At 35.6% G+C, this 24,892-nt stretch overlaps 1 protein-coding gene across 1 annotated transcript in view; it reads right to left on the minus strand.

Moving 5' to 3' along the window:
• Positions 1-734: 734 nt before the first annotated feature.
• The window catches only part of LOC137405083 (sperm-associated antigen 17-like), a 58,513-nt gene continuing 34,355 nt past the window's right edge, over positions 735-24,892 (minus strand). The window contains exons 26-44 of the mRNA XM_068091309.1: positions 24,164-24,169; positions 22,384-22,577; positions 21,275-21,413; positions 21,010-21,144; positions 19,608-19,696; positions 19,016-19,063; positions 18,139-18,321; positions 17,608-17,749; positions 16,865-17,011; positions 16,633-16,783; positions 14,508-14,653; positions 11,019-11,231; positions 7,879-8,145; positions 6,968-7,137; positions 4,757-4,990; positions 3,680-3,852; positions 3,036-3,043; positions 2,794-2,901; positions 735-1,092 (exon numbers count right to left, since the gene is read on the minus strand). Coding sequence (XP_067947410.1) covers positions 1,055-1,092; positions 2,794-2,901; positions 3,036-3,043; positions 3,680-3,852; positions 4,757-4,990; positions 6,968-7,137; positions 7,879-8,145; positions 11,019-11,231; positions 14,508-14,653; positions 16,633-16,783; positions 16,865-17,011; positions 17,608-17,749; positions 18,139-18,321; positions 19,016-19,063; positions 19,608-19,696; positions 21,010-21,144; positions 21,275-21,413; positions 22,384-22,577; positions 24,164-24,169 — 2,591 coding nt within the window. The 3' untranslated portion in view covers positions 735-1,054. The remainder of the gene's footprint in view (positions 1,093-2,793; positions 2,902-3,035; positions 3,044-3,679; positions 3,853-4,756; positions 4,991-6,967; positions 7,138-7,878; positions 8,146-11,018; positions 11,232-14,507; positions 14,654-16,632; positions 16,784-16,864; positions 17,012-17,607; positions 17,750-18,138; positions 18,322-19,015; positions 19,064-19,607; positions 19,697-21,009; positions 21,145-21,274; positions 21,414-22,383; positions 22,578-24,163; positions 24,170-24,892) is intronic.

The following is a 24,892-nucleotide window of genomic DNA, read 5'->3' on the forward strand; positions in this document are numbered from 1 at the left end:
TCAGTTACCATAGAGAGGAGTTATCAGACCATGTGTGACTGTCTAAACCTAGGACTTCATTTTTACAAGCGTTGAAAAAATCTACTCACTATACTATTTGTAAGCTGGTACTCTCCGCACAAATGCCAGTTCATTATAGCTACTTGGCTGGTGAAATAGAGAAGCAGATGCACGCACAAGCTGAAGTAATACGGGACATTAATCACGGATAATCCGTAAGCGATACGAGTAGTATCAAGGCTTTGTTACCTGCAGTTCATCCACTTAGCTGACAGCCTAGCGTAAGCATTGCACACTTGACTAGCATCAGACAGATGGGCATCAGGTCTCCACATTACGCTATAGTACAGTAGACCAAGGTGACACCCTCTAGCACTGTCCTTCCTCTGCCGCTAATCCATTTAGTAAGAATATGATGGAACAGTTTTCACTCTAGCAGAAAATCTTCTTTTGTGAGATTAAATATTCGAACAGCGGTTGAGGTCTGATCTTATTAGCTCGCAGCACTAAAGCTCACGATATGAAAGATAATAGGTTTTATACTATATGCTTTTCTGGTTTTGGTGAAATGATCTGACATAAAACTGGTGCTTACCCCTACCAACAAGCTCCTTAAGACGAAGGTTATATGAATTAATTTATACAATTCATATGTCAAGGGGGCTGCTAGAAGTACTTCCATCAACTGCTGTCATGGCTAGTGGAGCGGATGCAGTGAAATCAAAGTGATTCGGTAAAGCAAAGAAAGTAGATTTAATATATTATGTACAAAATAAATAAAGAACAGAATAAATAAGATGATATGAAGAAGACAGGGATAGCAATAACAATCTATGACAAACACAAAGTGGATAGTACAATGGTAGCCATTAAAGTGAGTGTAAATACACATGGCAGCATGATTTGCTGCCACAAAAATGTAACGATACCGTTAATAGCTGCAAAACATGAAAACCTCAGATGTTCATGAATGGCTTTAGCAAAACATACAAATTATCTTTCTGTATCATATTTCAACCGCAGGTGTTGAGGGAAGATAAATCCAAGTAATCCTTCAGTTGAGAAAGCTGAGAATGGCATCAGACCCATTACCTACAAATAAAGGTATCAATGACAAAACACTATCAGATATGCTTCTATTCTAGTTACCATTCATTTAGGGTTTTACATAATTTGTCATATGAATATGAAAACATCGCATGTGGTTAAAGGCCACATACGATGTTTGTCATATTCATATGACAAACACCGTATGTGGTTAAATGCCACATACGATGTTTGTCATATTCATATGACAAACATCGTATGTGGTTAAAGGCCACATACGATGTTTGTCATATTCATATGACAAACATCGTATGTGGTTAAAGACCACATACGATGTTTGTCATATGAATATGACAAACATCGTATGTGGTTAAAGGCCACATACGATGTTTGTCATATGAATATGACAAACATCGTATGTGGTCTTTAACCACATACGATGTTTGTCATATGAATATGACAAACATCGTATGTGGCCTTTAACCACATACGATGTTTGTCATATGAATATGACAAACATCGTATGTGGTTAAAGGCCACATACGATGTTTGTCATATGAATATGAAAACATCGCAATTGGTTAAAGACCACATACGATGTTTGTCATATGAATATGAAAACATCGTATGTGGTTAAAGGCCACATATGATGTTTGTCATATGAATATAAAAACATCGTATGTGGTTAAAGGCCACATATGATGTTTGTCATATGAATATAAAAACATCGTATGTGGTTGAAAGCCACTGCAAAGAAATAATCTTATAGTAGCTTTTTGAAGAACCAAAAGCTTTGAGAAAATGAGATGCACCTAGTGTGACAGCACGAAATTCATAAAGTAGACTCTTTAGCTGTGTCATCGCGAGTCTATATAAACAAATATTTGTACATCACCGTAATCACTGAGCACACAACTAACAATTTGCAGAAGTTCTTTTGGCCAACTGAGCACAAAACACAAGTATTTGATTTCTACTACAAGTTAGGCTGTTCTTTTCCTTCAACAACCCCTGACATATATATAATAGACACCAGCAAGCTACAGATCACCAGCATTGAGACCACCAGTATACAGACCACCAGCATACAGACCACTAGCATACAGACCACCAGCGTACGGATCACCTGCGTACAGATCACCAAAGTACAGATCGCCAGCAAACAGATCGCCAGTGCGGTAGAGAGCACTCACATACAGACCACTGGCGTACAGACCACCAGATTGGATATCACCAGAGTTTAGATCGCCAGCGTACGAACCATCAGCCCACAGACCACCAGCTCACGGACCACCAGCTTAGGAACCACCAGCGCACAGACCACCGGTAAACAAACTACTACAGACCACCAGTGAACAGACCGCCAGCAAACAGATCACCCGCATAGAGACTACCAGCGTAGAGACCGTCGGCGTATAGACCAACAGCGAACAGATCATCAGAGCAGAGGCCACTAGTATATAAAAGCGAGGTTTCATGGAACAAAACTATTATCATATCCGTTTAGTTATAAATAAGTGTTTTTTTAGAAGATGTCCCAGCACCGACATCAGTTTTAAGCTGCTGACTTTACCTGTAGTTAAATATTCTAGATGATAGTGGGAACACAAACAATGTTTATGTTGGAGACTAACATTGTATTAGCAACCGTCTACACAAAGTTGATCTGGTAAATAAAGGCAGCAAATTTACAAAATACTGTCATTATGTAATCAAATATGAAACAGTTGGAAGGTTTACACTTACTGGCTACTTTTAAATCCTTGCGTGGCCTCACAATACCGTAATCATTAGGAGGTTTGTCAGTCACAATTTGCACACCAGGCTGTCTGCCACCCCTGGGCAGGTCAACAGCTGTCCTGTGAATTCATAAACACAATTAACATCAAATACATAGCTGTAGGTCATCAGTGAGATCTAAGAAATGCGCCCGCTGTGGGTTGTGCTATGATCTCAGAAGTCAACACAATTGACAAAAACTTCATTACTTTCTCTGCTGTCGGTGTATCTTTTAAATTAAAGAACTGTCAAGGCTGACAAGGTAAATATGGTGAAGCTAGCTTTTCACTAGATGGCAAAGTAAAGGTTCACTGACAGCTTTTGGAAAAAGTTTTTCATTGAATGCACGCGTACCAGCACTGGTATTAGGAAAACCCTAAAACAATGGGTAAATGATAAACCAGTGTTGCTAATAACAGAATGGGTGAAGGTTATCTGTGCCTGTTGCATTTCTGTTCCCCGTATGCCGTAGTTAAAAAGACCCCATAAGCTGTTGATATTTGAACAAATGATGCTAATAGGTGCTGAAAAAAATACCTACTAACAATGCAATTACATTTAGTAATATTTCCTGCAATCAAAAAAGATGTTTACATACTTTTTAGATAAAAAGTCAGCATCAAACCTGACTGAATGCTGCATTCTTATGAGAGACAAATAGCTGACAACTTACAGTATACAAATCTCAAATATTATAACACTGACGCATGAACACACAAGACGCTTTCAAGAAAGCATAAAGCCCTTTGCCAGACTGAAGATAAATGGCATAAGTTAATGATTTCCCAAGTCTAGTGATTGGACCGGAGGCTCATTCTTTGTTTATAAAAGACAAACCATGAAGTGTACGTACTTATCATATTCATCAGCTGTGAGAACATTGGCTCTAACGGGCAGATAGATGAGGTCTGTTTCCGTGCATATTTCAAGGTCATGTGAGAGGAACCCGGTACCTGAGTCTCCTATTACGCCGATAGCAATAGCATACAGCTCTAGCTTTAGTTCAGCTTTCATTCCAGCAGCGATCTTAAAATAGGAATGGAATGCATTGTTGTAGCTATACATTGGCAGCGCCGTACTTTAAATACTTAAAAAACAAGATTTTCAAAAACTCAATTTTCAAGTCATTTAAATTTAAACTGTTTAAATAATTAAATACTTGAAAAAGAGATTTTGTAAAACAAGATTTTCATAAAAAGCAAGTCTGTGATGCTGAAGGATAAGATTAATACACTGTTATTCTAAGCGTCGAATGAGTTTAGAGTTGCCCGGTTGCGACGGATTTCCACCCTATCGTTTCACGATTTGGAGTCACACTATATATATCTTTCCAAAATTTGTAACGTATCACAGCAAATAAAACTTGTTAAAGTGGACTCACTTTAGAGTCAAGGTCGCTTTCAATTTATACCAAGTCAACTAGTTGCACTAAAAAGTAATTATTTCATCATCCTTAAATGAGCAATCAAATTTTGGCATATAAATGTTCATGTAAAGGCAAGAAGTCAAGTAGAAGCAGTAGTGAGTAGCAGTAGAATGTTTTCGTAGCAGAAACTCGTGTGGCTGATGCTGAAATTTTGTCACCTCTTCTGGGAGAGTTTGGCCGAGTACTATTCATTCGGATCCATCAGCAGTGAGTGTTTCTATGATGTCCAAGTACTCTCGCAGCGAATGCCTCAGAACTAAGTAAACGAATGATTACGTTCAGATTTTACCGGTTTGATTCGGAGTGGAAGCAACTCCAAACCCATTTGGAGCATGAAAACGCGGAGATGCAATGTATAGCAAAAACTGCAAAAAGCTACATAGTTGATATCTGTACAAGTTGTGAATCATTTGCAAACTGACGATTTTAAAACAAGGTTATAAAAACATTTTTCCAACCTGATAAAAAGGCAGCGGTTTATATCGAAATAATGAAATAACTAACCGGTCCAGGTACAAATACTAGCCTGAGGCCAGTACTTGGTGGTGGAGGGCGTATCTTGTATCGACACGAATCGATTCCAACATTCTTTATAGCTACAGTGAAGGAATAGGTGATGCCTTCCTTGAGTGTACCAAAGTCTACATGATCAGGCATAACCTGAATTCCTCGAATCTTGGAATGCGCCACAGAACTAGTCTTTACTTGGCGTCGTACATTCTCTTCCACTAGTGCGAACTGCAATCAATGATCTCAGGCTATAACATCTAAAAACTGATCACAGAATCTGTAGAGTTGGTAACCTACTTGTCTGGAAATGATTCGATAAGCCTTATGAAGAAAGTAATTCGACTAATTTTCTCAAAGAAACCCATGTACCAGGTCGAGTGAAAACATGAAGTGAATCAAACCCAAATAAGCAAGCCACAAATGAGCGCCTTACGTAGTAAATAAACTCAAAAAAGGCTTTCAAAACTTTAGCATGCATACTCTACCATTCGCCGACAAGGCGTAAGACGGTCAACAGACACGAATTGCTCCTGAATATTCAGTAACAACATACAAAATGCTATAAATCACACTAAGCTCTCTGTACTCTGCCTGGGTGCTGCAGTAACTGTGGAATAACACATAGAAAAGCTTTGGCAGAAACAAAGAGGGTGGGTAACAAGACAGAGCTGGGGATAACTAGTCAGTAATCCTGGAGATTACCAGAGGCCAGGCGGTGTTAATCTACTGTCGCTCGGTGTAATATAACAAAAAATCATTTTGGCAAAATCACCGAGGTCAAGCGCCGATAGAAAGCTCGTACCAGATGAGAAACGGATCACTTTTCCTGTCGACGCCAAGTATCGTAACCAAAGGTGATTGTCTTAATATCTCTGGCGCTAATTACAGGTGCACTGATTACTCATTCACACATTCACCGTTATTCGTGATTGAAACGATATTTTTAACCTCATAAATTTTGACAAATAAGGAAATGGTTAACACGATGATATAATGGTTTTTAATAGTTACTTCAGCCTTTGTTCCTTGATGACTCGACTCGGTACAATCCAGTTACCGTCTAACTCGACAGTAATAACTCGGTCTATAATCCAATTTTATAATTTTCCAGAATATTGAAGCAAATATTCTTCTAAATTCACATTGTAATTTGTTTAGTTTGCTCTAAGTTTGATGAAGGAGTTCGTGACAGAAACTTGCTATCACGAACTATCCCTATTAGTGACTAACTTTTTAAACTCAACTTTAAAAAGTTAAAGTTAAAAATGTTTAAACTTACTTGGGTTTTAACTTACTAGAGTTAATACTTTCTATTTTCATTATTTGTATATTTTTCACACTTTGGTTTTAATTTTGCCTTTTCATTTTCACTTAGCAAACCGCAATGTTTTGAGAATGACGTATGACGTATAAAACACTCCGAGGGCAGAGTCAAATAATAGGCCAAATTTTACATTTCACAAAATTCATTAGTCAAAGTGATTGTGAGTACAGAGGTTAGACTGTGACCATCAGTTCATGATTGGTATCATTATTCACACATTTTACTATAATAATATACATATAACAGCTACGCAAGCAAGACGTGTAGAAATAAACAAAACTAGATAAAAGTATTCCCGCATACATACATATATGCGGTATTATGTAACTAATACCTATCCATAAAAATAATAGGTATTAGTTACAGTCCAACATGAACAATGGCAGTGATGGCACTGCCTTAGGTTCAATTACATACTTAGGTTCAATTATATACAGCCATATACATGTATGAGTGCCATATACAAAATTCACACGCATCTGGTAAGGTTTAGGATATTGTCTACAAATTTCACAGACTTAGTAACATATTGAAATATGTTTATATGTGTTTTGTATCATTATTATACTTAAACGACTCCATTGAAAAATGGTTAAATTTGAGATTTCGGTACAAGGGTTTGCGACGGTGTTGATGAATAATTTTCGTGAGTTATGTGCACATATGCATTTATCATAAAGCTCCCAAACAATCGCTTCGTTTGTGTTTGGTCGTTGGATTAGCTATTTTATACAAAAAATAGTGCTTCAAGATGCAAGTAAATTGATGTACGAGCTCAGTCCTAAAACGCATTAAGCTCGTATGCCGAGGTATGACCATAACCCACAACTACCAACTACCAAGTGATCGTTCTATATAGCTAGTGATATTCTTGCACCAACCTGTTGGTTAGGGTATGAGTTGAAGTTACTACTTTTGGTTAAATAGTCAGGGACATGAACAGGCTGACTGCGAGGAACTCCTGTCACGTCGTATCTCAGGCTATTTGATATTGGAGCCAGAAGAGATTTCGGAGTTGTTACTCCCTGTCTCCTAAATACCTCCAGCTCCCCTAAACATCACAGGCAAGTGCACATGATAAGCACTACTAGCTAGCAATTACTAGAAACTTTTTATTCAGGACACTTAGAAATACACACTAGTAAATAACAGTTCTCAAAGTACATGGAAAAAGACTCAATCCTAAAAACAAAATTATCACTTAAAAATTTAAATCAATAAAAGGTTTTATAGTCAAGCTCATCGCATTAAAAATGATGCAATACACTAATAAAATATATCATATGCTAATCACTTACATGATACACTAGTTACTTACATGATACACTAGTCACATGATACACTAGTTATTTACATGATACACTAGTTACTTACATGGTACACTAGTTACTTACATGATACACTAGTTACCTACATGATACACTAGTCACTTACATGGTACACTAGTTACTTACATGATACACTAGTTACTTATATGATACACTAGTTACTTAGACGATACACTAGTTACTTACATGATACACTAGTTACTTAGACGATACACTAGTTACTTACATGATACATTAGTTACTTACATGATACATTAGTTACATGATACATTAGTTACTTACATGATGCATTAGTAACTTGCATGCAAAAGTCCTAATCTAAGAAATTGAACTCGAGGTTGAAAAATTAAGTCTTCAAAAAGCTCTCTTTTTTGAATACATACACTACACTGTGACCACTTCAACTGTGAGAATAACTATGAAGCTAACGACTGATTAAGTAAATGAAAGCTGAGGCTACCTACTCTCACTAGGAAGAGAAGGCAACTCCGGCTGTGAGTATGGTGCAGCTGCTAGAGTAGGCAAAACGGAACCAAGATCAGGATTCTGTCTGGCACCACTGGCTCTAAGAGGAGTTGGACCATGTGGTCTAGATTTAGTTACTGAAGGCGCTTCGGGTAGAGAAGTCATTGTATCCTCTTCATTCAATTGTTCTACCGAGGTCTCTCGTAAAATAGTAGAAACATTTGCGTTTGGATCTTCTGCGAGCTTTTCCATCATGGCTGCAGGATCTGTGCAGGATCATAAAACGGTTGCATGTGAAACACATTCTTATAGTAATAGTTGCCTCAGGTTACAACTGATTGGCTGATTCCTCTGAACATGCTCAAACTGAAATTAAACTCTTGGTAATGAAATAGAAGTTGTCATTCTACGTAAGGATTTCTCTAGTTGCAGAGTAAAACTAACAGCCATACTAGACTCTCAAAATGAAAGAACGTTTTTATTTAATGCTGTTGCAGGGCAGCCATGTTAAATAGTTCTAAAGTTAGCGAACTACAATCTAGTTTTGTTTCTAGTTAGCACACTTTTAATAATTTGTTAATATTAATAATTTGTTATTATTAATATTACTAGCCGAATGCCCGGTGTTGCACAGGTAATAGAATAATTACCTAAAGAATTTGAGTAACTTATCTGGAAATCTAGATATTTACTAAAATCTTTAATGAAATAATACCCACGTTTTGGGCCAACTTAACAATTGTTAACAGTCAACAGTGCTAGCTATTAACCCCAAGCAAACGCATTTAGCATGAGTATTTTAACCAGTGTAATGACTATTAGCCTAATAGATACATTGTATTCCATGTAGCTTAATGAGTTTGCTGCCTCTAGATCGGGAGGTCCCAATATCGAATCCAGTGCCGTGCGAATTTTTCATAACTAGTTTTTAATTGCTGCAACTAGACACGTAGTTTAACAATAAGACAAAAATTCAGATTTATGTACATAGATTTGAAATTTGACCACAAACAATGAAAACATAAAGTATTTTATCTATGGCTAACGTCTAGCATTTTAGATGGAGACAATGATAGCATGCATTTTGTGTGTATAGACCCTATATTAGAAAAACTACAAAGTCACCCATCTCACCCACAATTCTACCTACCCCAAATTCCACCCATTTATCTACCTACCCCACATTCTACCCGCTTATCTACCGACCCACTCTGACCCACTCTGCCGTGCACCTAATGGTCTAACACCTAAACGCAGACAGAAGCCTTGGCTACAGTACAGCTTCCCATTTAATGCACCAGTAATGGGCCAATAAAACGATTTCTGCAAATTTTTTTCATAACTCAAATAACAACGACAAAACTAAGATGAAAAAATGATCTTTATTAAACGGTAAAAAGACGTCATAAAAGTGCAGAATCAGATTATTCCGCATTCCTATAGTTATACTGCGAGTGAATTCAATGATTTATAGTCCTATCAAGTGATGAATGCACGAGATTTCAGTTTGTGTTGAGTAATCCCTCTTAATTCCATATTTTGGCACTATTCCAACAAATACATATGTAGACACAGAAAGTGAAGACGGATGAAAGTTTTGTCGCAACATCATAAGGGGTAATAATAACAAATACTCGATGGCGTAATATTTGAACTTGACTAACACAAGTGTAAGAAAATGGTAAACACTATAAAACAATGATGGTATTATTCAAATTAAGAGATCAAATTAGGTTAAGCATTCTGAATTTTTGCACAGCCAAAGTTGATTAGCTTCGAGGTTTCTCAAAATCGTCACATGTTGGAGCAAATCTTCTCATAATTTATTTTAAAAATAGAAACCTAACAGTAAATACTTCAGAAAATTACATATGGCAATGAAAAATTCCTCATGGAAAACTATATTGAAAATCAAAATAATTCTATGCAAAAAGCAAATTAATAAAGCGATAATGTTTTCATTGTGGTTTTAGCAAGTAGACACAAAAGAATAAAAGGTTTGAGAGTGAAATTGGCAATGGAAGAGATATATGGAACAGGAAGAGATATATGGAACAGGAAGAGATATATGGAACAGGAAGAGATATATGGAACAGGAAGAGATATATGGAAGAGGAAGAGATATATGGAACAGGAAGAGATATATGGAACAGGAAGAGATATATGGAAGAGGAAGAGATATATGGAACAGGAAGAGATATATGGAACAGGAAGAGATATATGGAACACGAAGAGATATATGGAAGAGGAAGAGATATATGGAACAGGAAGAGATATATGGAACAGGAAGAGATATATGGAAGAGGAAGAGATATATGGAACAGGAAGAGATATATGGAACAGGAAGAGATATATGGAAGAGGAAGAGATATATGGAACAGGAAGAGATATATGGAACAGGAAGAGATATATGGAAGAGGAAGAGATATATGGAACAGGAAGAGATATATGGAACAGGAAGAGATATATGGAACAGGAAGAGATATATGGAACAGGAAGAGATATATGGAACAGGAAGAGATATATGGAACAGGAAGAGATATATGGAACAGGAAGAGATATATGGAACAGGAAGAGATATATGGAGCAGCTTACTCTAACTTAAGGTTAAGTTTATCCTAAATGACATGACTTTTTTAGAATTTTGTTGTCATTTTTATGTCTTTCTGTTAATTTTCACCTTCAACCTCTTCACTTTCACTTCTAGAAACTTTATATAAATGCATGTTGAAAATTATACACAATGTAAAGTAAAACATTTGCACAAATTTTATTAGTATGTCGAAACATTAATATGTTAACAATGAATTTGCACAAAGTTTTAGTAGACTTTATTCGACAATATCTGTATATTGTCATCATTTGCGGTTGTTTTTGATGTTTGAGATGATCTGACTGCCAGGATGTTTCTAGATTAAAATCGAGAAAACCTGATCGCAGTTAAAACACTCAGAAGAACATGACGTATATGAATTACTTTTAAGCTACGGTCTTACATGACAAAAAATGGAAAAAAATCACATTATTGTCTTTCGGATGTCTTTGAGGAAAATGACTTACAGCTGTATATATTTTGAGACATACAAAAAATCTATGCCTATTTATTATCTTTGTCAGTGATGTCAAAAAACAAACTTACTCGCTGCCTGAGATATAAGAAAAGCTCGGCCTAGTTCGCTGTCAAAGTAGTTCGGAATCTCTTTTTTCTTCAAAACTTGTCTATGGTTTTTCTCTTCTTGCCTTTCCCTTCTGTCTCGCTCTATGTCTGCCTGAGTTCTCCGTGGTGCCGGAGTGCCTGGAGTGCTGGGTATTTTGGGGGCCGTCACAGTTTCATACAAGGACTTTAGATCAGCTATCAAATAACACCGAAATATCACTAGCTAGTTAATAGGTTTAAGAATTTTTCATGGCCGACATGGCAGAAAACATCATTCTAGAATCTAGCCAAAACAAGAAAGCATGCTTGATTAGTTCTTGCATTGACGATGAGCTTCTCTCTCTAGAGCTCTCTCTTGGCCAAGGGAAAAGAGAGAGTTTAATGAAATGTCTAAGAAAAGACACGAGTTGAAAGATCACCACACGAAAAATCGGTGATCAACTAAAATACTTTAAATCAGGCGCTGACCCCTTATATTGGGAAAACAAGCACATTCCGCCACCACTAACAGGCTTATCAGAACATTAAATTTTTAACCAGTTAAGTGCTATTCAGCCAAAAAGACTACTAAGCATGGCTAGATACCTCTACAGACATGCTAGAACACAGACTAGAACACAGGCTAAAACACGGGCTAGAACACATGCTAAAATACATGCTAGAACACAGGCTAGAACACATGCTAGAACACATGCTAAAACACGTGCTAAAACACATGCTAAATCACATGCTAGAACACATGCTAGAACACATGCTAGAACACAGACTAGAACACAGGCTAGAACACATGCTAGAACACAGGCTAGAAAACATGCTATAACACATGCTAGAACACTTGCTAGAACACTTGCTAGAACACATACTAGAACACATGCTAAAAAACATGCTAGAACACATGCTAAAACACATGCTAAAACAAAATCTAGAACACATGCTAGAACACAAGATAGAACACAGGCTAGAACACATGCTAGAACACATCCCAGAGCAAATCCTAGAACACAGGCTAGAACACAGGCTAGAACACATGCTAGAACACATGCTAGAACACAGGCTAGAACACATGCTAGAACAGATGCTAGAAAACATCCTAAAAAAACATGCTAGAAAACATGCTAGAACACAGGCTAAAACACAGGCTAAAACACATGATAGAACACAGGCTAGAACATAAGCCAGAACAATGTTATAACTATTAATTAAAATTTAAAGAATATCAAACATGAGCAAAAACTACCGTGCTCAAAATCCTTAGCCCGATGCTGAACATAGCCCAAAGTTGAGAGTTGGGAAACCAAAATTGGAGATCGATATGAGAAGACGACTCCTTAAAATTGTAAGCACTAATTACGAAGTCTAATAAATAGAGAGGTGAAATTAATAGACAGTTAGACCGAGATTAACATTACGACCTCACTAATCCGGGCTAGATCATATATTTCTTGGTCAGTAGCCTAAGGTTTGCTTGCCACACGGGGCATTAACAAGGGATTACTGCTCGAGGAAAAACATGGCGAGTTAATCTTTCTTCTAGATGCCAACAGACTAAAACCCTTCAACATCATGAATCAAAAGTCAAACTTGAAAGAATTTTTTAAAAATCTATAACGATAAAATTTCGCATTTCCATAGTAATCTTCAAAAAAAGTCAAAAGTAAGCATTTTTTATTGCTCATACAAATCACCAGAGAAGAAAACCGAAAAAATCAAAACAGCTTATTTGAAAATAAGCTTTTTCATAAAGAACTAGTACCCATAGAGTCTAGTGTACCAGGAGAGATAGAGAGCGCAGAGAATAAGTGTGTGCACAACCATTCCGTGTTAGTGCCAGGCTGCTAAGCCTAATGCCGTAAATTTGCATTCCGTACAGTGATGTTTTATGCCTCTAATCGTGGGTTCGGACAGACGAACAGACAAACAGACACGGCTGTTACCATAGTAAAGATTGTAATAAAGCTTCGAATAAACCAGACGCCTTGCCATGAGATGATTGCTTTTGATTGACCAGATATTTTGATAGTTAATATTTAGAATTGATCAGATATTTTGATTGTTAATATTTAGAATTGATCAGATATTTTGATTATTAAGACCTGATGATTGTAGTTTAAAACTGATCACCAGCTTTAGTAACTCAGTCCATCCTATTACTCACTAAAAATGTGTAAACAAAAATAATGCAAGTCATTCAGACTTCTGCTGAGGTTTTCATAAATCCACTGTGTATACGGTATATACAAAAATGAAATTCCGTGTATGTGTGCATATGTATGTTCTATATAGAAACCAAGTTTCCCGTAACAGAATGTTCGGAAATTTTGCATGAGATGTTTTTTCTTGATACTTTCTCAATGACCTAAAAAAATTTTGGGGTCACACCTATAATTGCCGTTAGGATTGAAAAAGACGTTTGTGTGAATAAAAATGACGTTAAATACAATTTTGTAATAGCATGGGCTGCCGAGAATAGATGGAAGATATAATGATATGTATATTCACGGAACTAGAATTCAATTTGACGGGAATTGATCACAGCTAAAGATTTTTATGCAATGCGTGGTCATACATCATCCTCCTTTTTATTTACTGTATAAGTATATTAAAATATTAATAATATATGTAGGATGCTCAAGTGTAGAGCATCCAAAAACTTATTTATGTTCAGCTTCAGCTGGAGAAACAAAACAGTGTCTACAAGGAAGTTCTATCCTCAATATTTGATGCATCAACAACAGCATTTATAATTCTTGACTATGTTTATTTCTATGAGAAGAGGTTGATAGGTTAAAAAAACTTGTTTGATTTGGTTGTCTTATTCATATCTTTGTTTTATTTATTTATTGGTTGGGTTTGTTTGAAAACTACCAGAATAAAACAATAAAAATTAGAAATTCAAGTTGTATATTTTACTCGGGCAATGCTAGGTAGGTCTGCTTGTTAATAACAGACTTTTGCTTCTGTTTCAAGTGTCTTCAACTTGAAACTGCACATTGTGTTAAATTGAGAATTTAACAAAATGAAGCCAGCTTCAAGTACAACGAATAAGAGCCATATAAAACTGGTTTTTAAAGCTAGGTTTGTATGCGACGTGAGGAACGTGAGGAAGTCTAGCAGTGTTGTCCTCTGGCAGTGTTTCAGACAAGTCTGTTACCATCTCCTTATAGTCTGAGGGCAAGCAAAATATTAAAAAAACATGTTTTAATTACACATTGCCAATGTTATAATGGAATTTTTTTAAGTTAGTTTGATAATTATATAACCTGTCTGATGTTTTTCCAGAAGTTTTCAATCAATCTTATTATCCTTAGAAAATATTCCAACACTGGCACAAGTTTCCCAAACAGAAAAATAAACCTAAATTGTTTAAAAACTGCTGCCAAGCAATCGGCTAACAAACTGCTTGAATCTTACAAAATTGTCATCCCCTACAATAATGCCTGCAGTGACAAAGTGACAAAAAATGAAGTTCACCTTGTTTTATCTTCTCAAAGTTCTCTTGAAGCAGTTGACAGGCCATTTTATCTTCTTCACTTCGAGGATCTCTTGGCATCAGCTCCTCAGCCTGTTCTTCTCGAGCACACACATGATCACCGTATCTCTTCAGACTCGTGTACAGCCTAGCAATAACATTAGTTAATAACAGATCTCAGCTAACTTATACACAACAGCATGAGGAAACAACTTCTACATGCACATTTGTATGAAATTGATGAGTTCAATAGTTAACTTCCTACGAGTAAATAAATATAAGATGTACCAAGCGTGTGACTGTAATTTAGAGATTATCCACCGGTGTGCTAGTAATACGGCACTACTAATAGCTTTGAGAAAAATTATCGGAGTAAAATTTTCAAATAAAGTAATAATATGTTTCTGTTGTGAATTTAATGTGGAGAAACAAAAAAAGAGTTTGAAAGTGAGCATGGCAAGTGATATACAGTACATATCACAACTTACTCTAATTTAACCTACAATTAGGTGAAGTTAGCCTAAGTTATGTGATGTATTCTGAAGTATTTTATCCTTTTTGTCTTTTTTCAATTATCACCATCAGCTTTTCTACTTGTCAAACTGAGATGCTTCTAGAAAACTCCAAGAAGCATATTGAAAATTACTTTGGATGTGAAGTAAGACATTTGAGCCAATTTTAATTGGAAGTCAAAAAATTGTTATGTTAAGGCAATGGGCAGTATAGATTTGACCGATATTGCAAATTAAGTAGGATTCACAGTTTCTAACTTATTGCAAACTTAGCAAATCAGTCTCCATTCTATTATCTAAAATCACTTACAAAAAACTTTTACAAGGGCAAAAAATGAATTTAAGCATTGTAGACATTTATTAATGTTTTCATATAATTAAGAATTTGTTTTTGTTTCTGTTTTAACCGATTTTTCAAGTCGAAATGCTACGACGCTCACTTCAAATACTAAAAAAATGAAGCCATTTCAAATATCACGCATAGCGGCATCGAATTAAATTTTTAAGCTACGTTCTTGCATGACAAAGAAATTGAGGAAAAATAGCATCTTTCGGCTGTCATTGAGGCAAATGCCTCACAGCTCTATATATTTCGGAGCAGCAAAGATAATATATTCCTACATCAAAGCGGATTCTCAAAAGAAATGACCTCAAATCTATGCTCTTTCATACAAGGTCTTCAGATCCATGTACAGTCAAACATGGATAACTCGCCCTCAGATAGCTCAAACACATGGTTAACTCGAATGGTTTCTTTGGTCCGTTCTCACGTAATGATAAATTGCTATAGATAACTCGAACTCAACACTGTCAACTCGAACTGTTTTTTGCCCAACGGCTACCGAAACGGTTGTTATCGCTTTAGAAAATCACTTTATTCCAAGCCATAGAGGTAAACCTCAACTTTTCGTAATTCATAAGCGTCGTTATTACCACCATCGGCAAAACATTTTTGTCAACAACTTTTCTAAAGGTTTGGTGAAATTTGATTTATACCAAACATCCGCTTAGCGATCGCATTTCGGAAGCATGGAAAAGTGAGGTAATCTTCGCATAAACTTCAAGAAAAGTCAGCAAAATTGATCTTGGTTAAAACGCTCAAAAGAAAAAGATGTCTTTTCTTCTGAGCATTTCAACAACGATCAAGTTTTGCCAATTTTAATCTAAAAATGTCATGGCAATAACATCACCTTAAACAACAAACCAATCTTAAGTGATAGAAAAATCTCTATACATTTTGATAAAAAAGGTTTTAAACTTTAAATTAGAAGCATTTAATATGAAACAAGCCATTTATGCTTTTGATTTATATTATAGTTTGTATATGTACATGTATCTACTAATAAATAAGTAAATGGACGTGTGACAGTGCTCTGATAACTTGAACGCTCTGATAACTTGAACACTTTCGCTCGGTCCCGTGAAGTTCGAGTTATCCATGTTTGACTGTATATGCATTAATTTTAAGGTTTGTTTTTAACGGTAGCTTTAGAACCAACAAAAGTAAACACTATGTGAAACGATTAGCAGCCCCGACTACACACCTCATGCAGTGCCGTACTCTTTTCTCCACTACTATTATCAATGTATTTAAAGCAATCAGCTTTGTACTTACTTCTGTCTACAGCTTTCGCTCACAGGCATATATCGTATAATTTGCCTGATTTCCAGCATCTTAGGACATTCTATTACGGGAGGTTTGCTCGGAGTTCGCACCGCTGACCCAATCGCTAAACCTTTGCCTACATTGGTTCCAAACTTTGGTCCTGCAGTAAACAAAAGCAATATAAAGGAAAGGCTTGACTACTCATAGTGCCATGTAGACTAGCAATAGAGATTATACAAACCAGGAGTAACGATCTCTCTTGGAGGGAGTGTTTTGAGATCTCTCGACTTGAGGCCAGGAGGAGTAATGTTCTGGTTAGAAAAGTTTCCAAGCCAAACTTGAGAAGAGTTTTGTGTGTAAGGCTTTAGGACGGTGATAGCTGTGACCCCTAGACATATATGACCACATGACATGAGTAATACAAAAAGTCTCGAGTAATCCTTTAAGAGGCAAAAAGCCTTCTATAGGCTATCAGAGTTACACTTAACGATATAGTCGAGTTTGTAGCTTTGCATTTCGATTGACTGAAAGTATAATATGTGTTTATTGCAGTTAAATCAGAAAAAATAGTTGAGAATGCACTGAGAATATTTTAAAAGGAGAAGAATTCACATCATATACTGTGAAATAATCACATGAGTGTACGCTATGGATTTTAAACTAAGATCTAAACAACTTTGCTCAACTCTCCACCATGTCTCCAACTTACTGGTTACTAGTTTGTCAATAGCTCTTTATGCTTATAGCCAGTTTGCTAACAGTGAGTTTGCTAATTGTACTTGCTAATTGCTGGTTGCTCATTGCTATCTGCTAATCGGTACTAATTGCTAATTTCCAATTGCTAGTTGCTCATTAATAACTGCTATCTGCTATCAGCTAATTGCTATCTGGTAGCTTCTGACTAAACAGTTGAATCATCAATGTTCAGCTTTCTTCTGGCTGCGATGGCACAATGACGTAAACAGAAACTGTTGCTCCACACACCTGGATGCTCGATGACGGGTTCCTTGATGATGGCCGCTGTTGAATCCTGTTCAGCAGATGTGAGAAAGTCAGAGATATCTTGATACCGGAGTAGCTCCGTGCCAGTCAGGTTAGGGTGTACGACAAAGAATCGAGGGGCATGCTACAAATGGTGTCTGGGTATATATGTATATGTATATATATGTACATGTATATTCACGGATGTGTGTATACATGCATGTGTGTGTATATATGTGTATGTATATATGTACATGTATATACACGGATGTGTGTATACCTGTATGCAAATATACATGTGTGCATATACGTATTTGTATGTGTATATACAAGAGTGTATATATGAGTATAAGAGTGTTTGTGTACACGCATGTATATACAAAAACATATTTATACCTATATACACGAAAGTTTTGTAGCCTGCTAATCAACTAGCTACAAGACGATGACTTGCAATGATGCTATCACACAACTGATGACATCATTTCATTTCAATGAATGTATAAGTTTTAACAGTGTATGTTATCACAATACCTTATTATAAACTGCTGGAGCGCCAGAGTTCTTTATCTGTTCCTGGTACTGTTCAGAGAGAGTGACATTATTTGTACCATCATTATAGACTGAGAACCTGTTTCCATCTGGGTCCTCAGTCTCAACGGTTGTGAAGTCACAATGACTCATTCGGTATGAATGTTCGTGAGCTCCAGGATCAGTCTGCATAACCATAGTGGTAGAATTTATAGAAGATCATAACAGTGAATCCATAATTGTACAATACATACAGCAATGAAAATAACAGTTTTAATTAGTAAAGCTACTAATTAAACTATATAATGAAAAGCAAACATATTTTTAGAGGAAATTTCTTAAAACACATTCAATGGCAAAAACCTTTAATAGCAAGTAATGCTTTTGCTGGTCTTCAGATTTCAGAAGTAAACTTAGCTATGCCAAAATTTCACACATTTGTGTTGATTAAATTTTCAAAAATTGAACAATATCCCAAAACCTGAAAATAATGACCAAGTTGTAAATACTGGAAACCATGATTTCGTCTGCTAAAAAATTAGAAATACTAAATTTGTTGCATGTCAAAGGTTGAGTGAACTATGCATATGAGATATCTAGCTAATAATATGTGAGGTTTATTTTAAAGCTAAAAATAAAAAATTACTTTTTTTACAAATTCAAAAATTCAGAACAACTGGGTTGTAATTGTTGATCTAAAGTGGTCTTCTGTGAATCTGTTAATACATCATTTGTTAACAATTGAATGTTAACAAAACTTAACGCTAAGGTTACTAATAAATTAACCGTAAAATGAAAAAAAATTACTGTCAAGATAGTGAGAGATATATAAAACAATAAGGAGTAACGCAGCTCAATAGCGTGCATTAGGTAAGCTTACTTGCGTGGTATGAGTTGGAATTGTCGCCCCTGCCTTAGCCGCCACTAGCTGTTAATGGAAACACACAAACACTTGTAATTAGTATGAGTGCTCACTCAGAAACTTTATAGAAAATAGTAGCAGTGAGCCAACAGAAAGTCATTGTAATAGAGAAGATATGAGTGACGTGAAACATTAGAAATATTAAATAGATAGCCATCAATCGTAACAGGTATGGATATCACATTGATGTCTTGGGTGTTTGCTCACCGTCTCGTACAGAAGCTGATTTGTAATGTACATATAAGGCAATATAGTTATCATTGATATTTCACAATTATAAAAGTACATTAAAAAACTTAACAATATCATAATATACTTTCGCAAACTTGCAGAATTTAATGGCACTGTTTGTTTTATTTAGATAGATACACACATAAAACTCTTTTGGGAGTTATGAGATCAACTGGTGTTTATAACTAAAAAATAAACACAAGATGCAATGTAATAAAACTGTCCACCATAAGCGCAAAACAGGTGATAACAACTTTATAGCAGAAAATATCACTCGTAGCAGTTTTAAAATGTTGTACATAAAATTTCAAAAACCAACCTGAAACTTTGGATTTGGAACAAAAGTTACCCTGCTTTTTTCATCAATGTCCAAGTTAAATCCACTGTTGTGGCAGATATGATAACTCCCTACAGAACAAATAGATGATATCTCCTTAAAGAACAAATAAATGACAACTCCCTGAAGAACCAATGTATGATAACTCCCTAAAACTAAATAGATGGTAACTCCTAAAAAACAAGCAAAGACGATGAAAATCTTTGGCTTGTTGCTGAAACCATAACTCAGAGCAATACACTGAGATGTTATAATAGAATCTCTCAACTCTAAAGAGTACTGAATAGCAGACAACCAATGATTCGTTGAAAATTCTGATATGACAACTTCCAGAATAGCAAACAAAGTTGATACGGTAACTCTTGCAAAAGATTATGCAAAGATGATAACTCTTTGAATAATAAACAACACAGATATAATAAACTTCTGCATAATACACAGACTAATGATGGCAACCTGCCTAAAGTACAAACAGATCTGTGAGATCACAACTCTCCAAATAGATGAGATTGAACGGTAACTCAGGGAATAATATATATATATACCTATATAGATGCAGCTGAGATAATCACGCTTTAAACAAGATGAAATAATCAAACAATAATGGTACTTAATAACTTTATATACAATTTTATTTGACTGTTTTTGAGGGTCAAAAAACCAATAGATCAATATAAAAACCAAAAGCAAACACAAAAAAATCCAAATTAATTGAGTTACTCAAACAATGAGCTCTGTAAAAGTTGACATAAATAAAAGTATGCAAAACAACAGCATGACATAGATCTTAAGCTAATGGTTAGACCATCAAACTAAGTATTATTCAGAGTTAATTTATGAAGCACTTGTACGTCGTGTGAATACAAACAAGTCTAAGCGTGTACATCTGAACCAGTCTGATCATGTACAAGTACACTTAAATAGTTCTTAACATAAACATGTACATCTAAACCAGTTTAAAAATGTATGTTTTCATCAAACCGGTCTAAATATGTACATCTAAACCAGTTTAAACATGTATGTGTACATCTAAATTAGTCTAAACATGTACAAGTACATCTAAACCAGTCCACACATGTACATCTAAACCAGTCTAAACATGTACATCTAAACCAATCTAAACATGTACAAGTACATCTAAACCAGTCTAAACATGTACCTGTACATATAAACCAGTCTGTACATTTATATGTACATCTAAATCAGTCTGGACATGTACATGTATATCTAAATCAGACTGTACATGTACATCTAAACTAGTCTGTACACGTATGTGTATTGTGTACATTTAAACCAGTCTAAACATGTACATGTACATCTAAACGATGCATTTTCTGTAGTGAAAGTGTAAGTAGAACTATCAATCAAGATATATATGACTCACCATTCGGCTGGACAGAAAGGAGTGTGCCAGTTCCAAACTGAACCACACAGTGTGATGTAAAGCAATTAAACTCTACGGCAGCATATCCTGGACACTCGACAAACACACACTGCTGCCTAATAGATGAAGTATCATCTATAAATAAAAAATATTTCAGTTATTATTGGCTGCTCTGTATAGACCACATGTTAAAATTGTCAGTTTTTATGAGAATTAAATGCTTCCATATTTACTGACACAAATTGTACAATGATCTTATTAGTACCTTGTTTCTCTTCATCAGAGTCTATGGCTCTAAGATCCTTAAGGAAGGTGGTGATACGCGTCCCGTCCTCATGTTCCACAATTTTCATGTCTGATGGATGTGTGACAATTTTTACATGATCTTCTCTGGTAAGCAGCAGCTGTGAATTAGAAAAGATAAAGGAATAGCTTTGGAGCAGTTTGAGCAGTAAGCCTACTCAAAATAACCTCGTTATGTGTGTTTATATTCACAACACAGCATAGAGTTGGTTTAATCATTAATAACATGTTATCATTGCTCGTGGAACTACTGTAATATCATGAACTTTCTAGTTCAGCTACTGTAATGTTCTTAACTTGATGGTAAAACTACTGTAATATCCTGAACTTGCTAGTATAACTACTGTAATATTCTGAATTTGTTAATATAACTACTGTAATATCCTTAGCTGGCTAGTATAACTACTGTAATGTTCTGAACTCGCTAGTCCAACTACTGTAATATTCTAAACCTGCTACTGCAGTTACTGTAGTATCCTGCACTTGTAACTGCAGATACTGTAATATCCTGCACAACAACTATTGTTTGATATATAGAAAAGTTCTTAAAAAGAATGAGTGTATATCCTGCTACAACTATCAACAACTCAATTACTAAAGGTGCTAGATATTATCTGCAGAAGGACTTGAGCCTACTGCCATACAAGTATGTTTTACGAAGAATTGCCATATTAGGCAGTTTTATAGGCATCCTTCAGAAATCAATAATCCCAGTGGTAACAGGAGATTATTAATAATAGAAAAACCCTTAGTTGAGTTCTGTTAAAAAGCTCAATGTTTGAATTGAATTTTTCTCCACTGACTCAACAAACCGATCAAGATAGAAAGGGATTACCCGCCCTCACATTTTTCCATGCAAACCACCGGGATCGCGTTAAATTTCCATGTCTCATTTGTGTCCAAACTTTGGCAATGTGATTAATGAGGAGACAACAAACAAATACTTGCATATAACAAAAAAAACTTTGTTGAAAGTACAACTTATCAGGTGGTGTACAATCTGTATACAACTTCCTAAGCCCATATAACAACTATACTGAAAGTGTGAACGTGAAAAGACAACCAAACTACCTGGCGAGACTCTGGATCACTGGCATAGCTGGTCAATGCATTCTCCATTTGTACGGCAGTTCCATCCAGCTTCAAACCAACCCGCTCCCCAGTTGGCGCTGTCGTGATCCACTGACCTTTTCTCTCTACTGGAGCTTCTAGTGCATCCAACTCTTCTTGGGATATCAGAGCTTTTTGGTCTTTTCCTTTTTTACCTTAAGAATAATATGAAACTATCTAGTACTGTAGTCATTCAGTAGAACAAAGAGCCAATTTCAAAGTTTTTATAAACAGTTGAACTTCAATATTTTTATACTTATAGTTAAGTCTGAAAAGTTTTGTAACTTTACAGAGCTGCTCGCATAATTCTTCAACTAATCAAGTATAAGAAATTGAAAAAGTTTACTGAACTCGCCATAAATCTAACTGAGTAGGTCAAAGACTCCGAATGTTGACCATGAACTATTAAAGAAGCCTTTGAACTTTTCATATGTTATTAGCTTGCCTTTGCAAACGACATTACACTAGTAACCATGGCAACCATTATAACTACTAGTAACGGGTGATGCATGAAAACAGCCAGTAGAGGTACAACAGAGCCAAGGATGCATGCGGTAAAGAGAGCGTGCGTGTGATATTAAGTTAATATTAGAGTTGTCGTATTTCTCCAAAAAATTAGACAGCTAGCGCATAAGAGCTCACAGCTGAGATCAAACAGTTGCTACAACAGTTAAGATCATCCAAGACTGGCTATGAGAGCCACTAGGCACAAAACCCCAATAACTAGGTCATATAATTAGGTCAAATAACTAGGTCAAATAACTATGCCAAATAGCTAGGCAATGTATTAGTCATATGTGACCAATCATACATTCCATTTAGATCAAAAAATTGTTTTTAATTAATCAAAGTTCTCTTAACCTATCATCATATACCAAATATATTTAAATAAAATAAATGTTTTCTGCTATTGACTATATGCAGTTTTGTACATAATATAATGTTTTGGCTATTTTATTTTCCGGTAAAAAGCTGTGCATCTTATAAGTAAGAAATGGCTTCAATTTTATCAGCATTTTGGGAGCATACATCACCAAAGAGCAAACTTTCAGTGATAAATTGGTTGAGAGTTTGATCAGAACACATGCAGATGGAACGCAGGTAACTTTCCAACATGCATGTTGCAGCAAAACTATTTCACGATTACTCTGTGACCTCTTTAATGTCTCTACTCTTTACTGTAGGAGGAATAAAACTGCAACGCATGTACTTGTCAGAGTTCTACTTGCATCGCAAATCAAACTAGATACAGTACATACATTTGTACTATATGTTTCTGCTAATCATTTTACTATATAAGAACTTGATTGTATGTAATAAAAAACAATTAAAAAATTAAATTACTTACTAAAAATATTTCTCAAGAGCAACCTTTTAGAATTTCATTGTTTAATGTGCTACAACTTGCAACCTACTATTATTGAATTTTTATAATGCCAAATTATAATTTATTTGAACTAATTAAAAAAAATTATAAGTGCATGCGACAGCGATGAAAGCCTTGTAGAAACCACTGAGATAGAAGAAAAAAGCTGCACATACATGTATGTAGCAAGAAGAAAGTTGCGTGGGACTCAACTTGAAGATGAACAAGAGAAGACAATTAGCTATCTCTATGAAAGAGTCTGACACAATCATCGGCAGCAGAAGTTGAGAAAGCCACAAGACAGCTGAGTAAGTGTACAGTATAAGTTGATGTTAGTATGTTAATGCGCACACTACTAGTACAGCAAATACCTACTTGAGCCTACAAGCATACAAGCATGAGATATATGAATGAGGGTCGATAAGGATTTGCTCTGATTAACTAAAGTTAAAAAGATGGGAAAATAAGCTAACAAGAAAATGGCTACTCTCAATGGTCTGTTTGAGGGAACAAAACCATCAGCCAGGTCATCAGGCTGGCCTTGGTATATGCAGACTCCACAAATGTAGCCTTTGGACCTTAAACTAGACTCATAGTTTTGTTGTTGATTTTTTCCTGTGCAGGGTGATAATTTAACATACAGAGGGGATGGAAATCTCACTGCAGAACTTGTTACAATGACAAATAGTAACATAATTTTTATTTTAGTGAAACTTGAAGCACACAAACAAATCTTTGTAAGAAACATTTCACACTCAAAGGAGTCTACAGAGAAGCTATTTTTCAGATGTAAGTCTCACAGCTAAATATACTTGGGAAATGTGTGCTGGCCTTTTACGACTTCGTATATAGTCAAACCTCAACATAGGAAGTTAATCCAGTGTCCACCGTATGTTTTGACAAATCTTTATACATATCAGTCTCAAAATCAGTCATTTGGTCTGTCTAACTTTAGCTATTAAAATCTAGGAATAAAAGACCCGCTTCGTGCTGGATTTGATCATAGAACCTTCCATTCACCAGGCAATAGCCTAACCAATTAAGTTACGCGAGATGCAAAGGATTCATTAGGCGGTGTGAGTTCTTATTTCAGTTAAAATATGC

This window comes from Watersipora subatra, chromosome 9, assembly GCF_963576615.1.
Source record: "Watersipora subatra chromosome 9, tzWatSuba1.1, whole genome shotgun sequence".
Taxonomy (NCBI): Eukaryota; Metazoa; Bryozoa; class Gymnolaemata; order Cheilostomatida; family Watersiporidae; genus Watersipora; species Watersipora subatra.